This window comes from Ambystoma mexicanum, chromosome 14, assembly GCF_040938575.1.
Source record: "Ambystoma mexicanum isolate Mex_15411 chromosome 14, UKY_AmexF1_1, whole genome shotgun sequence".
Taxonomy (NCBI): Eukaryota; Metazoa; Chordata; class Amphibia; order Caudata; family Ambystomatidae; genus Ambystoma; species Ambystoma mexicanum.
The window spans coordinates 286,509,550-286,528,679 of record NC_090940.1 but is presented as its reverse complement, the minus strand read 5'-3'; the positions used below and the strand labels follow the sequence as shown (position 1 = coordinate 286,528,679).

The 19,130-nt window shown below is 44.1% G+C and overlaps 1 protein-coding gene across 4 annotated transcripts in view; it reads right to left on the bottom strand.

Moving 5' to 3' along the window:
• The window catches only part of KLHDC2 (kelch domain containing 2), a 1,007,914-nt gene that overhangs the window by 787,148 nt on the left and 201,636 nt on the right, over nt 1–19,130 (bottom strand). For all 4 annotated transcript variants that reach the window (XM_069637406.1, XM_069637403.1, XM_069637404.1 and 1 more), the window contains one exon: nt 18,425–18,537. In XM_069637406.1, coding sequence (XP_069493507.1) covers nt 18,425–18,537 — 113 coding nt within the window. The remainder of the gene's footprint in view (nt 1–18,424; nt 18,538–19,130) is intronic.

Below are 19,130 nucleotides of genomic sequence, written 5' to 3'. Positions count from 1 at the left end.
TCTTTCTTTGTAAAGCAGAATGAAAGGGAACCACAGGATCCTCCTGTGGACCTTTATCCAGAATATCTGTGAGGTCATCCTGTTGAAAAACAGGTGAAGGCGCAGACCAACCCATGAACTCCATAATTCTTGACATTAGGGTTCTATAAGGGGTTTCAGCATGTTCCCCTGGCTCTGGTTTGACAAATTCCACCTCTGGGGAAGTTCTAGGCCACTTGCTTCCTATAATGCATCCTGAAGGTCTTTCAACCTTCTTTCCTCAGAGGCAAAAGTCTCTGGTTCAGGTGATGTGGTCCTCTGCAGCCCAAAAGGCCTTTCTTGATCAGAATCTTCCCTTTCTTCATAAATTGAAGTTAAGGGGGGGATGCTCTGGCCTGTGAAATGGTATAAAACCCATCTCTAAAGCAGAGGGAGCCATCATCAGTGGCCTTGAAAAGGTTGATGTCGTCGACGCCGATGTAAAAATCCTCGAAGGCGCCGACAAAGGCGTCGAGAAAACTTGAACAGGCCTCGAAGAAGTCGAGAGGATCGGAATCCTGCTCGAGGATGTCGACGGCGTTCTCGACGTTGTGTCGGAGGCTCTCGGTGTAACCGTTGGCTGTGGAGTAGCCGTGGGTTTTGCTTGTATCGGCATTGACTCGATCGACGGATGCGTCGAAGAACCCTTCGATAACGGCATTGATGGCGCCAATCTTTGCTTCGAAGGGGCTTTCGACGATGGCGTCGAAGATGCTTTACTTCCCGATGGCTCATGGCGCTTTCGGGTCGACTCTTTCACCGGGTACTGCGACTTGCGGCGTTAAGATTTTTTGGGCTTTTCACCCGGGGTATCACCCTCAGCTGACTTCGAGGGGGTCGAGGCCGCTTTCTCGAAGACGCTTAGCATCTTTTTTCTGAATTCCTCCCACTCAGCCTGAGAGCTGTGTTTTGTGGGGCAATTTACTCTTTCAGGGGAACTAGAAGACGACGACAAAGGAGATCTTCTACGTCTCTTCTTCGAGTGTCTAGACCTCGACGAGTGGTGGGAGCCACTTCGAGACCTAGACCGAGAATGCTTTCGACGGTGAGGAGACGAATGTCTCGACTCTATCGCGGAAACTTTCGAGGAAGTTAAAACTGACTTACCTCTCACGAACTTCCCTTTACGCTCCTTCAAGGCTTTCGCCGTCATGGATAGGCATTCCTCACACTCCGAACACTGGTGTTCGATTCCCAGACACCACAAACCGATCCTGTGAGGATCCGTCAACGACATTTTCTTCCCACAGTCTCGGCATTTTTTTTAAACCGGACCGAGGAGTCGTCGGGTCGGAAGAGGAAGCCATCGAGTATGAGTCGGTTTTCTCGAGGAAATATGAATATATTTTGACTGACAAACTGAGCAACAGTATTCTGAGGCACACGAAGCGCGGAAAAATGGAACTGAGCAACGGATGCTGCGCGTGGCCATTTATAGGCATGAAGACGTCGGCGTCGATGCGATGGCTGTCGAGGAACACCTACTCGACGGACGTCGACGCACAGCGCCCTCTACAGGGGAAAAAAAAATTCCGAGGCCAGCAAGCTGGAGATACAAATATCATAGATAAGGAATACGTCGGAGGACACAATCCCTTCGAAATTAAGTTCCTGGTGTGGGAGGATTAGAGTGTAAGCTTCATCTTGTACCTGCATCCGTTGTTGTTGGCTTTTTAGCTCCTGAGCTTGTTTTGAACTCCTGTACAAGGCCAATTTGTTTGAAGAAAGAGGTCACCGCTATTGTCCACTCTGTTTTTTTCCACTCCCATCAAACCATACCACCAGGTTTCTTCGTCCATTGTGGTTACGTTGATCAGGTGTTTCCCTAGGTAGATTTCTCTAGCCTCTTGAGTACCCTTACACTTTAACAGAAGGTGTCTGATAGATTCCACCTGCTCAGTGTTACAGTATCGGCACTTATCCGAAGTTGACATTCCTCTTCTTGCCAAAATCTCATTAGTCTTCAGGAGATTTAATCTAATTCTGAGAAAGTTATTACGCAGCCGTTTGTCCGGAAATTTTTTCAAGTACCCTCTCACCTCATTAACTTTCTTTTGGATTTTTGGAGAGTCTTTGGTTGATTTGTAGGAGGCGGCGTTGTCCTGTGTTTTGATCCAATCTAATTCAGTCTGTTTTTTCACGACTTTCATTGGGTTTTGTATTAGGGTTGCTCTTGTCAAGGCCACTTCTTGTAACAAATTTTCGCAGTGGTCCACCCATGATGCCAGTATTCTATTTTTCCCATTGGTCACTTCAGTCTTCAAGATCTCGAAGACAGGCTCTGGAGCGTCCATGATCACTTTCCTGAACAGCATCAGGGTGTTCCTGTCCACGATCCCCTTCACAGAGGGAAGGCAAAGTTCTTGTCTGATGAGGCAGATGGGCACAGACGTCAGCAGCCCCAACACCTTCTTCCAGAATTGGCCTTCCAGTCTGTCCCAAAACTTTTCCGGGATTTGGGGCATGGCTTCAGCTGCATATGTTATGCTCGGGATGACCTTGGCTTTAAAAAAAAGACAGGACTGCGATCAGTGTGAACTTTCCGTATTTCTTATCGATCATCCAAGCTTGGCATGACAAGGTCTTTGTTTTTGCCATTAGCATCTCTTGCATTGGTACTTCAGTGGGGCTGTTGCTTAGCGTCACTCCCAAGTATTTAAAGCTCTTTACGATTTCGATTTTTTCGTTTTCAACACTCCATTTTTCTTTGCCTGCTGTTCGAGTTGTTGTTTCGAAAGCCATGATCCTGATTTTGCTTTTGTTTAATTCTAGATGGTTGTTTCCCAGGTATACGAGCAGACTGTTCCATTGCCTTTGTAGCCCCACCACTGTCTGATCCAGCAAAATTATGTCATCCGCGTAGAGGAGTCTCTGTATTTTCTCTCCTCCTAGTGATGGGGGGAAAGCACCTGGTGTTGGTGAAATCATCTTCCAGATCTACGATATAGGCATTATGTAGTGCTGGCGCTAAGGGACAGCCCTGCTTTACTCCTCGGGCAGTGTGGATTATCTTTGATAGTGTCCCCGCACCATTCAGCCGGACTCTCATGGTAGTGCCTAATTATAGCTCTCCTATTGGGGCCAAGATATTGTCCGGACAATTTCTGCCAACTAGTTTGTCCCACAGGAGTTCTCGGCTCACCCGATCGAACGCCTGCACGAGGTCGACAAAAGCCATGAATATTCTTGCCGCTCCTTGTTGGACTCTTGCTTTCAAAGAGCTTAAAATCAGGATTTTTGCTGTAGTGCCGATGTTTCTGACAAACCCCGTCTGAAATTGGTCTCTGTAGTTGGATTCTTTTAGCCAGTTGTTCAGGTACTCCAAGGCGCAAGACCCAAAAATCTTCCCTATAACGTCCAAGAGCGCTATCGGACGGTAATTTCTTGGATCGTCTTTCGCTCCTCTTTTGAAAATCGGGACCAAGTTTGACGTCTTCCAAGATGGGGGCACAGATTTAGAGATGTTATAATTCTGAAAGATCTGTCCGATGAGTGGCGCCCAAATAGCAACGTTGTTCTTTAGATCAATATTAGAAATGCCATCTGGCCCTGGCGCTCTGGAATTTTTTAGCTTTTTAATTTTCGATGTTATAGATTCGCTGTCGCAAGGTATATCCCAGTCCTGCGCTTGACGCCCCCAGTTGGTTAGTGGCTGACTGTCCTCTCTTTTGTATAGAGAGACTCGAAAAAGACCATCCAATTCGATTCGCTGACGTTGTTCTGGAGGTTGATCTGGCTGCTCGATGTTTTCGCGTGGATCAAGGACCAGAATTCTTTACTGCTTTTCTTCAATTGTACGCAGCATTTGTTCTGCGTCATGTTGTAAGAGACTTGCACGCTGATGTCTCAGCCAGTTTTTATACTGGCGATGCGCTAAGCGGTATTTCGTTTGCAAGTTTGTAGAATTAGAGGTTTGCGCCAATCTTCGGATTTTTCTCAACGACGCTCTTTGCTTCACCAGTTCCTTGTTGTAACTATGTTTGTGGACTGCTTTATTGGGGTCCTCTTGTTTCTTTGGTCGGCGATAGATTTCCAATAACGGCACATAGTCCACAGTGGCGACTCCGGCTGGTTTATCGATGAGCTTATCACTGATGGATTTGTAGGCCGACGTGATTTCACTAATGGCTTTCACCGTTAGCCTTAAGCGATTACCGCTGGGGTTAACTTCTAGACCTTGCGGCATGAGCTCTTGCACTGGCTTGTAGAAGTGCCAAATTGTTTTTAATATGTTGTGGTCGCTGATGTCCGTTTTCACCACGTCAAAAGACTTTGCCACACTCAGTAGAGCCTTCGATACAAAAGTGTGGTCGATAGTTCCTTTTTGGTCATTTCTTTGCCAAGTTGGTATTTTCTTGTTCTAGTAAAGCATTTACACTTCGGATGTCGATAGCCATGAAGCAGATGTCCACCTATACTCAAGGTGGCAGATTATTCAACAGTCGCCCAACCGCCCATGTTGGACAACCATTCTCTTTTCTTTTTCATTCTGTTCAGCGCTTGGCGTAAAGCGCTATACAAATAAATAAATACAAATTCAAACCAATGTTTTAAGTCACGGAGCAAGGACATCAAACAGTGGGGTTAGCTCTGTGGTGCGGTTTCCTCTACACCCCTACAATAAAACAAAAACCTATTTGTCAAAAGGCGTCCCTTTTGAGCTTGTTTTGACAGACCTGCCAAATAATGGGGGTAGAGAGGGTTAGCATCAATCTGCCATGTGCTAGTGGCACCAGCAAGTGATCAATTCTAATGATTTCTGACAATCTGCTCTAATTTCTGCTTTGTGCCAATACTCCCTAACTTTACCAACCTTAGAACCTGGTTTCAAAGCGAGTTCCTACCCCCCATTTAATGAGGACAGAATGCCATCAATTTGGTTGGGGGATGGGGAAAAATGCAGATGATACGCTCATACTGGATGGTACACCCATAGGTTTGCAGTGATCGTTGGACGCATTGCACACCTATGCGGTTAACAATAATGTCAATAAATCACAAGAAAACAAAAAATCATGATTATGGGCGCACAAGCCAAGTTTTAAATGGCGGATTGATGCGGAACCTCTGGAAAGTGTGAAGACCTAGGTTTACCTGGGGGGTTCCTATCACTACCCGCCCTAATTTAAAATTTTTACAAGACTCATATTGGACAAAAAGACCTCAGGAAATGGTTGGTTATGCGATAATTCATTCTTAGAAAAAGGTAGTCACAATATAGAGGGCTTCCTTGAGATCTATGAAGTCAGTATCATTCCAGCCATCTTGTACGGGACTGAGGCATTACCATCGCAATATTTCAAGTGGCTCATGTGATGGAGGGGAAACTGTTGGATTCTATCTTGGGTGTCCAACAAGCTGGTCCTGTTGAGGCCCTTAGATGTGAACTGGGCATGACTTTACTCAGAGCGCTCTGGCTGCTTCAGCGTCGCAAGCTCGCCGTCAAGCTCAGTGGGGCTCAAACTGGAAACAGCTCCTTGCTGAACTTGATAGCGAAAGGCATTAAAGTTCACCCTCAAAATCTGTTTTATATAGATCTAGAGAACCATTTAAATGATATTGGCTTACCATCTCCTTCAGCCGAATACTCCTTCACTTATCAAAAAGGTAAAAACAATGCACTGGGACCGCTCAGCCAATATGGAAAACCTGAGTAAAAAAAAGAAACTGTATGCTGAATTTGGCAGATCGGACTTCCCTGTTGGAAGTCCTCGCTGATATCTTCTAAAACCCTGAACTTGTTTTATTGGATGTTTTATCATTTATATGCGTTTTAACATTTTGCCCACTAATCGGCATCACAGTGCATGGGCGGGCACACCCATTGACAGCAGGATATGCCGTCTGTGCAGTCCAAATGTACAGACCAGCAGGCACTTATTACTAGAGTACTTACTCTGCATTGAGGTAACAACATTGTAGAGCATACCAACATTTTGTTTCCGACTCAGATCAATTTTGGAGTACAGTTTACTCAGCTGCCTCTGGGGTGATCGGTGGCGCAGCAGCATATATATTGAAAGAGGTATTGCTGAAATTAGGGAAATTGTAATTATACTCTCAATGCACTCTTGCACTCTGTTTTGTTGATTATGTGTAATATGACTGATAGATATGATATATTTTAAATGAATGTAATAATTGTTAGTAATTCGATTTACACTTATCCGTGGAACAGACTCAACTCAAACAAACAGGTTACGTAGCACTGCTTAGCTGACACGAAACTCCTCTCTGTAATCCCGATCAACGCAATAGGCTCTCGTAAAGGTGTGGGTGGACCTCCACGTAGCCACCCTACATATGTTGAGCAGGGGAACACCAGAGAGATACGCTGTCGTCGCTGTGATGGCTCTGGTGGAGTGGGCTCTCTGCCGTCCTGGAAAAGATATGTTGGCCAGACGATGGTGCACGATAAAGCTAGAGAGCCACCTGGATACGTAAGCCTTAGACAGGGCCTTCCCCTGTCCGACAGGTCCAACATTTACATAGAGCTGAGACGTCTGCTGAAGGAATCTTTGGCATAAAAGGTGGAATGAGTCCACAGCACCACCTTTGTAGCGTGGAAGGTCAAGTACGGCTGCTTGGATCTCCTCGACTCGCCTGGCCGAGGTGATGGCCACCAGGAAAGCCATAAGAGAAACGTCAGATGGGCACAATGCATTGGTTCAAATGGATGCCCCATGAGCTTAGCCATAACTAAATTGAGCTCCCAAGCGGGGAGCATGAGCCTTCACCGGCAGAAAAGTCCTGAAGAGGCCCTTGAGGAACTCATTGACGAGCCTGTATGACCAGAGGGAGAGCTTGCCTGGAGCCCGGGTGTACCAGGATATGGCAGCCAGAATAACTTGGATGGAGGTGTGAGGCAGCCCAGCCTTGAACAGCAAAAGCAGGTACGGGAGGAGCTGCAGAGCTGTTTCCCGCAGAGGCGTAATCTTCTGAGTTCTGCCCCATACTGTGAAGCACTTCCATTTGTGACTGTAACAAGCTAACATAGAGGAAGCTCTGGCCTTGGCCAGGATCTTCATGCACTCCAGCGGCAGGGAATAGTTCCCAAACTCTAGGGCTGCAGGAGCCAAGCTGTGAGGCTCAGCAACACTGGGTTATGGTGCAGTATTGTTCAGTTTTCGCCCCCAGTATACACGCTGGGAGGAGGAGTTTGAGTGCTGGGCGGAAGCCGAAACCAGGGCATGGGGTGCTAGAACTGAGACAAGCGTGGGTGGCACCTATGATGACTGGAGAACGCTGATCTGGGGCATGTTCCACCCATCAGACAACAAGCCCCCCCCATGAGCGGGCACCTAACTGGCAGAAATAACCAACACTGATGAATATAATTTGCTAATGTTGCTGTTCCAAAGCCTGCCTGTAGACAAGAAATGCTGCCCACCCTACAACAAGTACTACTGACCTTGCAAACATATAACACCTGAATATGTAACAGGCCTAATAGGTGTAGATGCTGAGTTTGTTGTTATGTTACACTGTTAATGTTATATGACATGAGGCACTATTCGCAATAAAGAACAGGTGACGGGATGAGTCACATACACTGTAAGGAGACTGTATTCATATAAATGCCAATAAAAACATTTTAAAAGAAATAGTTCAGTTTTCTCTGGAGAGAAGGTCAGGAAGTGGAGGCAGCCGGATGGACGAAGCCACTGACAAGAGGGAGAAGGTCCAGGTACTAGATCTGCCGCGGACACGCTGGCCTGATGAGGATCAACCTGCAATGGCAACGTCCGAGTGTGTTGATGACACTTAACAGGAGCGGAATCGGAGGGAAGGCATACAGGAATAGCACGTTCCACGGGAATGAGAAGGCATCCCCCAGACACCTCAGCTGAGGATATCTGCTATCAAGCTTCCAGCATTTGCAGCCGTTAGCTGTCGCGAAGAGTACGATCCAGGGAAGACCCCACCTGCTGAAGAGATGAGACACCTGCGCTTGTTGAAGTTCCAACTCGTGGCAGGACCACAGCTCCCTGCTGAGCAAGCCTGCAATAGTGTTCTTGGTGCCTGCTAGGTGAAGGGGACGAGGAACATGTCCTGAAGAATGGCCGAGCGCCACAGCTACTGGGCTTCCAGAGAAAGAGCAGGGGAGCGCATCCCACCCTGCTTCGGGATGTACAACATGGTGATGTTGTTGTCTGTTAAGATCTGCACCACCTTCCCCCTTAGTTAAGGCTTGGATGACTTGAGGGCCCAGAAGACCACCTGGAGCTCCATGATGTTTATGTGCAAGTCCTTTTACTTCGGGAGCCAGAGGCCTCTGGAATGAGACACCTGTGTGGACTCCCCAAACCTCCAGGGAAGTGTCCACGGCATCCGTGGCCTGGTACAGGGGGATCCAAAAGGGAGCTCCTTGAGTGAGATTTGGTTGTTCCCCCCACCATTGCAGAGCCTGCACGAAATGCCGATTGATTGAGATCTGGTCTGTCCAAGTGCCTGTGACCTGCTGCCATCTGGCGTCTAGGAATTCCTGGAGAGGCAGCATCTGGAGCCTGCAAAAGGGGACCAGATGGATACAGGAAGACATCAAGCCCAACAGGGATTTGATGGACCAGGCTGTTGTGATGGACGCTGACATCCGCTCGAGCAGATGGAGTGTGGTGTTTAGCTTTCTTTGGATCCCCTCGTAAGGAGCATGCTCATAAGACTTCGACCTCTTCTTCTCGGAGGAAGCACGCTTATGGGACCTGCCGGTCCTGGATGTGGAGTGACTGCGCCCAGAGGCCACGTCAGAGGCCTTCTCTTGGTTGATCCAAGCCACCAACCTCCGGTACTGATCCTTCTAGGTCAGAAGCGGTGGCAGATCTTGCATCTGTCCGCATCGTGGTCTGGGTGAAGACAATAAAAGGCACTTGGTGTCCTCAACGAAAATGTTCTTCAGGCCACAGGATTCACAGGCTCTGAAGAGACTCTTCTTAGACATATCGGATGTGGTTGATGAGAGATGTAAGCCCAAGCCTGGGCCTGTCGAAGTCACAGAGAGAAGATCGGATGATGGAATGACAAGAGGCACCCGCTGACGCTTGTCACTGCGTGACGGTAGACGAAGAAGAGATGGAAGAAACCTAATAAAAACTAACCAAAAAAACAGCAGCCACAAATGTTGAGGATCGAAGCACGAGGACTCCCAACACTAAAAATGTGCAGTAAAAATCTGAAAATGGACACCAGGGGTGAAGCTTAAGAGGACAAGTGTCATTGTCTGAGGGGCAGTATGACCCAAAGGACAATGATTGGATATAGAGGAGACAAGTAGTTTGCAGTCTAAAGCAAAATTGCTTTCTTTTTACCGAGGATTCCCAGCCTGATGGGGAATATTCATGAGCATGTGAATCCATGCTAGACCCCATGCTGGAGAAAGTTAATACTCCCTCAGGAAATGATGCAAATCGATCAATAAACGCACTAAAGAAGCGGTGTTACTTTTCAGGAACCCAAGGGTGTCCTCACTTCTCCTCTGGTATTCTCTGGTCAGGTGTCCAGGGAAAGGCCATTGCTTTTGTATCGCGACCCTGGGGTGGATATGCGAGGAAAGATCACGTGGGTAGAAGATACTTGGGGAGTGGGGAGAGGGCATCCTCAGGTGAGACATGGTATCCCCCCCTTTTTCCTTTCACCCTCCATCCCACAAACCTTCACAGGTTTTTGTCAGCCATCTTATTATGAGTCACCTATAATATCCCCTTAATGGCATCAATCGGATACTGGAATGCAAGAGAGGACAACTAGACAAACACATCCTCATTTTCTGAAAATAAACGAACATCAGCTCCAACTAAGTACTGGGATGAGGAGGAGGACAACAAGAGCAACAAGAGACTGCCATTTTGCTGGTGAGCGGTCTAGTCTTGTGTAATAGCAATGGAGGCGGGAACTTTAAAAAGGGATAGCCCAGCAGGAATGGAGTTGTTCTCTGTTGCACGATCAGCTTTAGGAGCGCAGACAGCTGCATGCAGGGAGAACTCTCAGGTGAGGCGGCATGGCAGAAGGAGCGCAGGAGACCCGGGAAGCAGTGCAGAGTTTATACAGCAGGAAGAGGCTGAAGAAGAAGCTGGAGGCCGGTGGCAAGCTGTGAGAAGGAGGCCAACTGGACCGAAGGAAGTGGTCCAAAGTATCCTGGTTCACCATGGAAGCATTGTTGGGTGTATGTGAGCCACAGGGAAGCCGCCGGGAGAAGATGCGAGCGACGGCACGGAGAACCAGGTACTCGTGGCGGCCGAAGGACTTGTGAGGAGCCGTAAGACCGACCGGTGAATGAAAGGAGAGCTGGAGAACACCGGACTGGCAGGCAGTGATGCTGAATGAATTTAAAGTGCATTTTGAATACCGAACGAAGTGAGAGCAAGTAAATGCACATTTTGAATACCACTGGAATTGAAAACAAGTTAGAAACCCTTGGCACATTGAAAGGGATGAAAGATGGTATTGTGAACATTACTGAAAGGAAAGTTTTGAATACAAGGAACTGCATTAACTGAAAGCAAGTGCAAGCAAAGCCAAGAGTACAAGCAGTTGAACGTAGGATATAAGAAATCCAACACTGGAGCAAAGAACTGTGTAAACAAGCACTGGCAAGAGCCAAAGAAATAAAAGGACGTGTAACCCCTGCAATTTGGCTGATCAAGAGAGCGTGACATGTATCTGTGGCAAAAACCTGCTGCTGAGGAGAAGCAGTGGACTGGTGCTAAAGGGAAAAGCAGTCAAGAAAGGGTATCAGTTGCGGGAGCTGTAATGGGTGGACTCTGTGGTCCGACAACTGCACCTAGACCGGGTAACCTTGAATGGAAAAGCAATTGAACACACCCATAAACCTGTGTTGTGATACTGGAAAAAAGTGTTATGTTGAAAGCTGGTAGAATTGAACTCATTTTGTTTTGAGAACCAAAAGATTTTAACTCTTGGGGAAGGGAACCCTGGCATTTGATGAACTTTCTTTAACTTGGGAAGGAAACCCCTGCATTTGGTAAATTACCTCTAACGTGGGGAAGGGGAGCTGACGTCAGAGCTTCTTGTAGCTCTCTGGCTTGTACTTTACTTTGAACACTATTCCTTTTCTTTGTTGCGACATTCCTACACATTGTAGGCAGTTAGTTGTGAAGGCAAGTATAGGTTTTGAACACTGACAGATGTTTTACTTTTTTTTTTTATTAAAAGTTGTTTTAATCAAGTAAATCTTGATTTTTCAACATACAAAATTTACATAACGTATTTAAAATTCAAAGGGAACATATTATGAAAAATAAAATTGATATTAACAAAAATTACATCCATATACAAATTTACATAGTCATTAACAACAAACTAATTAAATACATTTATATGTCTAATCACTTTAAACACAATGAGATCAATCGTAAAACAAATAATAGGATAAATTCTGTATCTTAAACTTGATTAGTGAACTCCTTAAGTGCGACTTTGCACACTAACTTTGCTTTTAAGTCCCAAACTATACAAAAAACTCAATATTGCATATCTAACAACTTTCAGTTGACTATTAAATAGGAGAAACCAGCAACGTGTTTGAGACATGGTCATGTGCCCAGTAAATAAATGTTCAAAATGCACAGTTCTTTTTGTTTGCAAACTTTGGCATTCCACACATAAGTGTTGCATTGTTTCAATGGCTAATTGGCAAAACCGACACAAAGCATTGTCTTTTCTGATAATTCTGCGATGGCACAGAATTTCTTTTGTGGGCCAAATATTTAATCGAAATCTTAAATAATCATCCCGCTGTCGGGAATGTGGGAATATCATTAGGTAACTTTCTGTTTCCCCATAGCGTTTTAAGGCAAATGGGTTTTCCTTGAACTTTTTGTATAGGAGACATGCAGATCTTGTTTTTATCCAGTCATCCTCCCATATCCGTTTTTATGCCTTAGTGGGATTACCTAACAGTAGTGCCATTGAAAATCCGATATTGATAATGATTTTTTCTGCGTGATTTCTCCACAACACTGCAAATGGATCATCAGATCTTAAAAGATAAATAGCAATCATTCCTAACAACCCAGGATGATTAACGCTTAATATGCATTTTCGATACAACGAGCATAGCCTCCACTTATAAATGGCATATAAAGACAGGAGTCCTAGCTCGTGTCGCAGGATGCAAATGGGTTCTGACAATGGGAGGTTGAGAACACGCTTCCAATAGCATCCTTCCATAATGGCCCAATATTGATATGATTTTCCCAAGACAGCCTCTGAGCCGTAAAGAATTACCGGAATGAGTTTTTGTCTATAATAAACCAATAATGGTACTATTGAAAACTTACAATATTTGCACCTTATTAGTCTGCCTTGTGATATAGCCGTCGTTAGACGCTGTTTTAGATGTTGATGATTCGCATTCTTATCTGGTGAATTACTTATAAAGACCCCCAAATAGATGTAAGAGGAAACTGAAGACAAGTTGACATTTTGTAAAGGCCATCTGTAGGTGGCTTTCCTTTGCATACTTTTGCCAAACTGCATAACCTTTGTTTTACTTAAATTAAAGGCGATAAAGTTCTTTTTGGTATAGGTATCCAATGCACACAAAAGTGCCCGTAATCCTTTGGGAGTCTTTGAGAATAACACCATATCATCAGCATAAAGTAGGTAGGTAACATTAACCCCATTAATTTTGGGTGGATCTGCCACAGTTTTACTAAGGTCTACGCCAATATCTGAGATAAAAAAAGTAAATAAAGCAGAAGCTAGCAAACAACCTTGTTTCAATCCACATGCAGTCTTAATTGGATCAGACAGTAGTCCCTCACTAGAGAGTTTGATTTGTATCGAGGTATCTGTATGTAAGTCAATTATCCACTTGACAATTGACCAGGGACATTTTTTATCCATAAGTTTTTTGAAAAGGAGTTCACGAGGAACAGCGTCAAACACCATTTTAAAATCTATAAAAGCTATATAGAGTAGCTGATGTTGATGTGAAGCCTTTTGAATAATACTTGTAAGGGTAATAACATTTATAGTCGTCCCATTTCCAGGCAAAAATCCTGTTTGGAAGATGTCTCGATAGTTATTTGCTTCCAACCAAATGTTAAATCTATTCAGGATTAGTCGGGCGAAAATTTTCCCAGGACAATCCAAGAGTGCTATGGGGCGGTAGGCAGCTGGATCATCACGCTCCCCTTTCTTAAATATGGGCAAAATGATGGACTTCTGCCACGATTTAGGAATGACCCCTGTTGAGATGACTTTGCTAAAGATCTGATGGAGGATCATTGCCCATTCTTGTGGGTGATCTTTAAGTGTGCTATTATGGAGACTGTCGGGGCCTATCGCCCTCGAGCGACTCAAGTTTTTAATACATATCAGTATATCATTGATGGTGATGGTAAAGAAATGGGACCAGCCTGAGGAGTAAGTCTTTGGAATCAAGTTTGAAAAGGACGATGCATAAAGCTTTTCACAGTAAGTTTTCCAGATTGCATTCGGAATGGCATTTATTTGAACAGCATCCTGTGTTCTATGCGTGGCCTCATTTAGGCAAGCCCATATACCACTTGTGGACTTCTTTATAATCTGGGACATCATGGTTTCCCCATTTTGCTGATAGCGCACAGCTCTCTGACCCTTTAGCCATGTTCGATAGGATGCTTTTAATTTTGCTTTACAAAGCAAACGATAGGTTATAGGGACAAATTTTAAATTGCGTATATCTCTTCGCAATTCAGCTTTCTTAGACTGTACTATTGGGTCAAAGGGATGACAATGTTTATAGCGAACACTCTGGTCTGGCAGTTTTACCTGCTTAAACAAATGCATTACTGTAACATAACAGTCTGTTGACCCAGAAGACACAAGAAGGGCCGATTGAATTTGTTCTAGTCGATTTCTATTCCATCTCACTCGCGTGCCGCTGTTATTTACAAGATTTTGATAGGGATAAGTCTCAACCATAGACGAACTTACAAATGATGACCTTGAATATCGCATAGTTAACTTATTATGATCACTATGGTCGGTTGCAACCACTTGCATAGAATGTACACAGTTTAAAAATGTCTTGTGGACAAAAACATAGTCAAGTATTGCCTGTTGTGACCCTCTACTCCATGTATACTCAGCAGGGATATCCCCTATGATGGCACCATTCAGCATCACAAATCCTCTCTTGTGCATCATATTTGTCCAAGTTAATTCATCATCAGTATGTTCAGTACAAGTTTGTGATAACAAATGGAGATTTAAATCCCCTACTATGATGGTTTGACAAATGTTACCTTCAAAAGTCAGCCGATCAAGAATCGAATTTAGTGACTCAAAAAAAGATTCTGCGGTCATATTACCTCTGCTCCAATAAATGTTGACAATAACCAAGAGCTCATCACCTCTGTGGAGTCTAACAATTTGAAAATACGAGGATGGAGAGACTAGTTTTTCATTTATAAAGCCTGTAGCTTTCTTGATTGCAAACAATAGACCACCACTGGGTCGACCTCTATGATGTTGTATGGCCGGTGTTATAATTATATCATGGGACTCCCAGATTGGGCAATCTACAAGCCAGGTTTCCTGTAAGGCTACCAGATCATAAATTGCTAAATCTCTACTTGCAAGGTCAAATAAATGCTTATAGCCTCTCGTATTCCACGAGAGTAGGCTACCTGTACCTGCATTATATTATGATCTAGTAAAGAAGTCCTGGGATGCCACCATTCGTGGAGCAGAGTTTACAATCTGATTCAATTCTTTATTTTTGATAGACTGATATGTTCTAATTTGAGCTTTGTCCATCCCATTATTTGTTATAAAAGGGTCTTGAAACAAATTAAAACCCAATTCATATAGGAATGTTTTAGATTGCCACAATATATTCATTACAATTGCCGATTGAAGATGGATTCTTGCTTCAGAAAGGTCATTTGTATTAGTAAATTCCACCAAGGTTATATCTGTTGATGATATGTCAGACAGGGACAGGATTTCACTGCATATGTTCAAAATGCTAGCCCGATTTAATACATATTTGGGATAAGGGTCTTCGCGACATCTAATCACCAGGCAATTAGACTTAGACTTGACTTGTAATTCATTACCATCCTTGCAATTCATATTGTGGGCTTGAGCATTTGTCTGGAAACAAAGGCTTGATGGCATATCATTTCCTTGCGCTACTCGATTGCCCAGATGTGCCGGACCCTTTAATAACTGGCTCGCGTCAGGATAACGCAATAATTGCGTACCGCCAGCACCTTGGCAATTTTGGCTGGCTTCGCCAATATAAGCTGCAATTGAAGATTTTATGATATCTCGAATGTCCTGGGTCTGAATGGCAGCTTCGGGCCACGACATCTGTTCATGTATTTGTGAGATGCCATGTTGTTGGGGTAAGGAAACACCCGATACATTTACTGATTGACGGGGCAGGGCTGAAAGCTCGGTTCGGCCAGAAGAGTCGACTTGCAATGGGAGAAAAGGGCCAAATTTTGTATTCATACCATTTTGTAGATGGGTTTCACTAGTTATTACTGTTTTTGGATGTTTCACTAAAGCAGACACCTTCTCCACATTAATACCCTTGGTTAACATAGAACTTACACTGTTCAAAGGTACGGTGGAGGCCCCGGGTATGTCTGACATGTATGATTTGATGGATGTTCTAATTTCCTCTCTGAGTGCCGCTAAATTCGCTTGACTCAGAAGCCCATCGCTCCCACCCGTAGGTGGCCTGGTCTGTGTGTCAACTTGGCCCACATTACATGATCCTCCACCGTCGGAGTTATTAACACTGGAGTCAGTATTATTTAATCTTTTTGGAGAATTAATGCACCGTGTCGAGTCTTGGGCACCCATACCAGCTGAAATAGTGATCAAGTCGTCTAGGGGGCCGTAAGGCATGAAGGTTTGTATAGCTTCTTTGGGGCCTGATTTTACCAAATTGACTTTTGCAAGTTTTGCAGTTTGTTCACATCTAGAAATGGCTTTAATGAACTTACGGCCTGCAACCTGTGATCTGGCACCTCTGCCTTTCGTAAATAGTTTTCTAGAGGCAGTGGGTAGAGGGTCAGTAACTACCGCCGATGTTTTAATTAGATTCATCATAATAGGTTTAGATGAAAAGAATGTATTGTTTGACAATACTGTGGTAGGTAAGGACTCTTTCTCCTTGATCAGATCATCAGGGTCATGGGTAACTATGCTATCAATACTTTTGCTGGGATTGTTTTATACTGTATCTCTATTGGATGTAGATGGAACAGATTCAGCAACCATTTGCAAGGCTGGTCGATCACAACCATTGGGATCTACCACACACAGACTTTGGTTATTTTCTGTTTCAGACAGCAAACACACTTGTATACAATCAGCATTCATTATACTACATGAATCCGACCGATAGCCTTGAACAGTCTCAACATTGGACCGCAAGGTCGCTTGCTCAACAGGCGGTTTTTGTGAAAGCACCGCTATACCGTTACTGCATTGCTCTAGTAGGATGGTTTGATGATTGAGCTTGCCATCTAACACTTCATAAAGTTTCGCTAATGCAAGCAACGCAGTATTCATGTTGCTAAGAGTATTATTAAGCGCCGGGGCTTCCGGAAAAGAAAACCGCTTGGAGCAGTTCTTATTAATGAAAAAGTCAGAATCTCGATGGGGTACCTCAAACCTTGTCCTTCGAGGAGTCGGAGCAATGAAAGAGGGCGATTCATCAATATAATTGGAGTGAGACATTTGATTATTGTCTGGGGGGGTTTGGTGACAATTGTCAGTAGGCTTCACCACTCCTCCAGAATTGCTTACCTGGTTTTCTAGCCCCATTGTATTATCTGGCTGTAATTGAATTAAATCCCCAGTATTTGAACAAATATACATAACATCTGCTAAGGGAGAGCTCAGTCCTCCCGAAATGTTCATAAATTCCATGGCTTCCTCGTCAATTTCCCCTGCTCGAACAAACTCCTCATGGGCAGCACGCAAACAATGTTGGGCTGCTACTGTGCAGCAAATGGGCTCCAACATTGGCTGCGTGCACACATCCGCCTGGGTCCGGGACTCTCCGCCACCCTGAGGATCATCTAGAGTACAGGCTGTCACAAGAGTCAAATCTGTCACTTCGCTTGAAAGATTGGGAGTTACATGCACATCAGCGACAATCAATGTACTAGGGATTTCATTCATATTTTCGACTTTATCAACACCAATGGATTTTATATATGAGCTAATAATGGGCAAAGGTCCAGAACTGTCACTCACACTGGCGTCAGCCAACACACTCTCTGACCCAGTCTCCGAACATAATGATTGTATTGGGGTCAGAGGTGTCGGAGGACTGGTTGACAAACACACATTAGACCCACTCTCTAGACTGGACAGGGTGTCTTGGGAATAATACAAACGAATGTCAGATGAAAGTGACATTGAGCGCTGGAGATTATGCTTTTTGCGATTTAATCTATTATTGCTTTTGTTCGCTGCCATCTCTAAGTTAAATAATTGGCCAGGATTAATTGCAGGCATGCCTGATGTTAATTTAAATTTTTTACTGACCGTAGTTGACATATTAAGTTGATCAGCTAGATAGGCAAAGCGAGAAAGCAGCCGCAGCACGCTTGCACGCGAGACAGCAAGACAGCCCACTCAGCAACCACTCTTGCTAAACGCGCAGCGTTGATGGTTTTGAAGAGGATGCTGGGAAAGGGGCAGGCAGGAAGTCGAGAAATGACCCAATGATCGTCAATGACATGGACTGGTTACACAATGTACTATGGAAAAACAGAGAAAATAGGGAAAATAAGCCACTATTCGCTGGATGAATCAATCAGTTCCTTAGTAGACCCTTTTAGAAACAATTTGTACCAAAGTTCTGGTTCCACAGAAGCAAACATAGTCCAATCCAAAATCGATCTTTGCACAGGTCACAGGAACAGCGTGGGAGACAGCAAGACAGCCCACTCAGCAACCACTCTTGCTAAACGCAATGTTTTACTTTAGACTTCCTGATTTAGACTATCCTTATTTTTCCTTAGGTAGGGAAATCCCACCTTGGCATAGGGCAAGTTAGGCATTCATCCACCCTGCCTTTTCAGTTGAATTAAGGTTTTGTTAAGAAAGCTTGAACCTGTTTGTCTGTGTCTGACTCATGATGCCTTTACGTACTTCATTACAGTAGGTTTGTATATAGTGATAGAAGTTCAGTTTCTCTTCTATTGTTAAGCGACACCGAACCAAGCTTGGTGGAAAATTGTAAATCCATCCAGAAATCTGATGCATATATGCATAACTTTAATGAGCACAATAAAACGGATTGTAATCAAACCATTTATTTTGGGGAAACCAGTAGTGCTAGAGATGCAGTTGCATGCATCGTTGAAATGTTAAAAAAATCAACACAGATAAAAAAGAAAATGCAATCCTTGTTTTCGCATAAACGTACCTATTTTCGTAGGCCCACACACCAAGCTTATCCTTCTCCGACGGAGGAACTCCTTTGCACTCTATTCTATGCCACTTCAACATGCAGTCATTACTCAAGTCCAACATGTAGAACTGCAAAAATATGTTGGAAGATTCGTTTTTTTTTTAACTCTTTATTTATCATTTAGAATACAAATCAAATAAGAGAGCACAAACATATTCATAATGTCAGGGCATGCACTTAAAATATACAATATATACAGTATCTAATCACTTAATGATAACAGCAATGACGGCTGCAAGCCTTATCCTTATATACTGTACGAAACCTCCATTTACGACGACAATCCAAAACACATAACATTGAACGACACATCATTAACAAACATCAACATACAAAATATAATAAAATATCCTCGTAACCTTACTCATATCGTGTCACATCCATCTGCATGCTTGGCAAACCAATAATAGCCATACAGCTCATTCAACAAGCCCAAATCTTAGAGTAATGCTCATCTCGCTTGTGTTTTTTATGCATGACTTTTTCATAATCGGACAAAGTGTGCAAGTCTAATAGCCATCCCTCCACATCCGGCTTTTTCCTTGACTTCTACACCTTTAAGATTTGTTTTGCTGCCATCACAAGCGCTCTATTGATCCATTCAGTGCATGTTACACCTCTCTCATTGTTTGACAGTAAAATTGTGGAGTAGTGTGTTCTC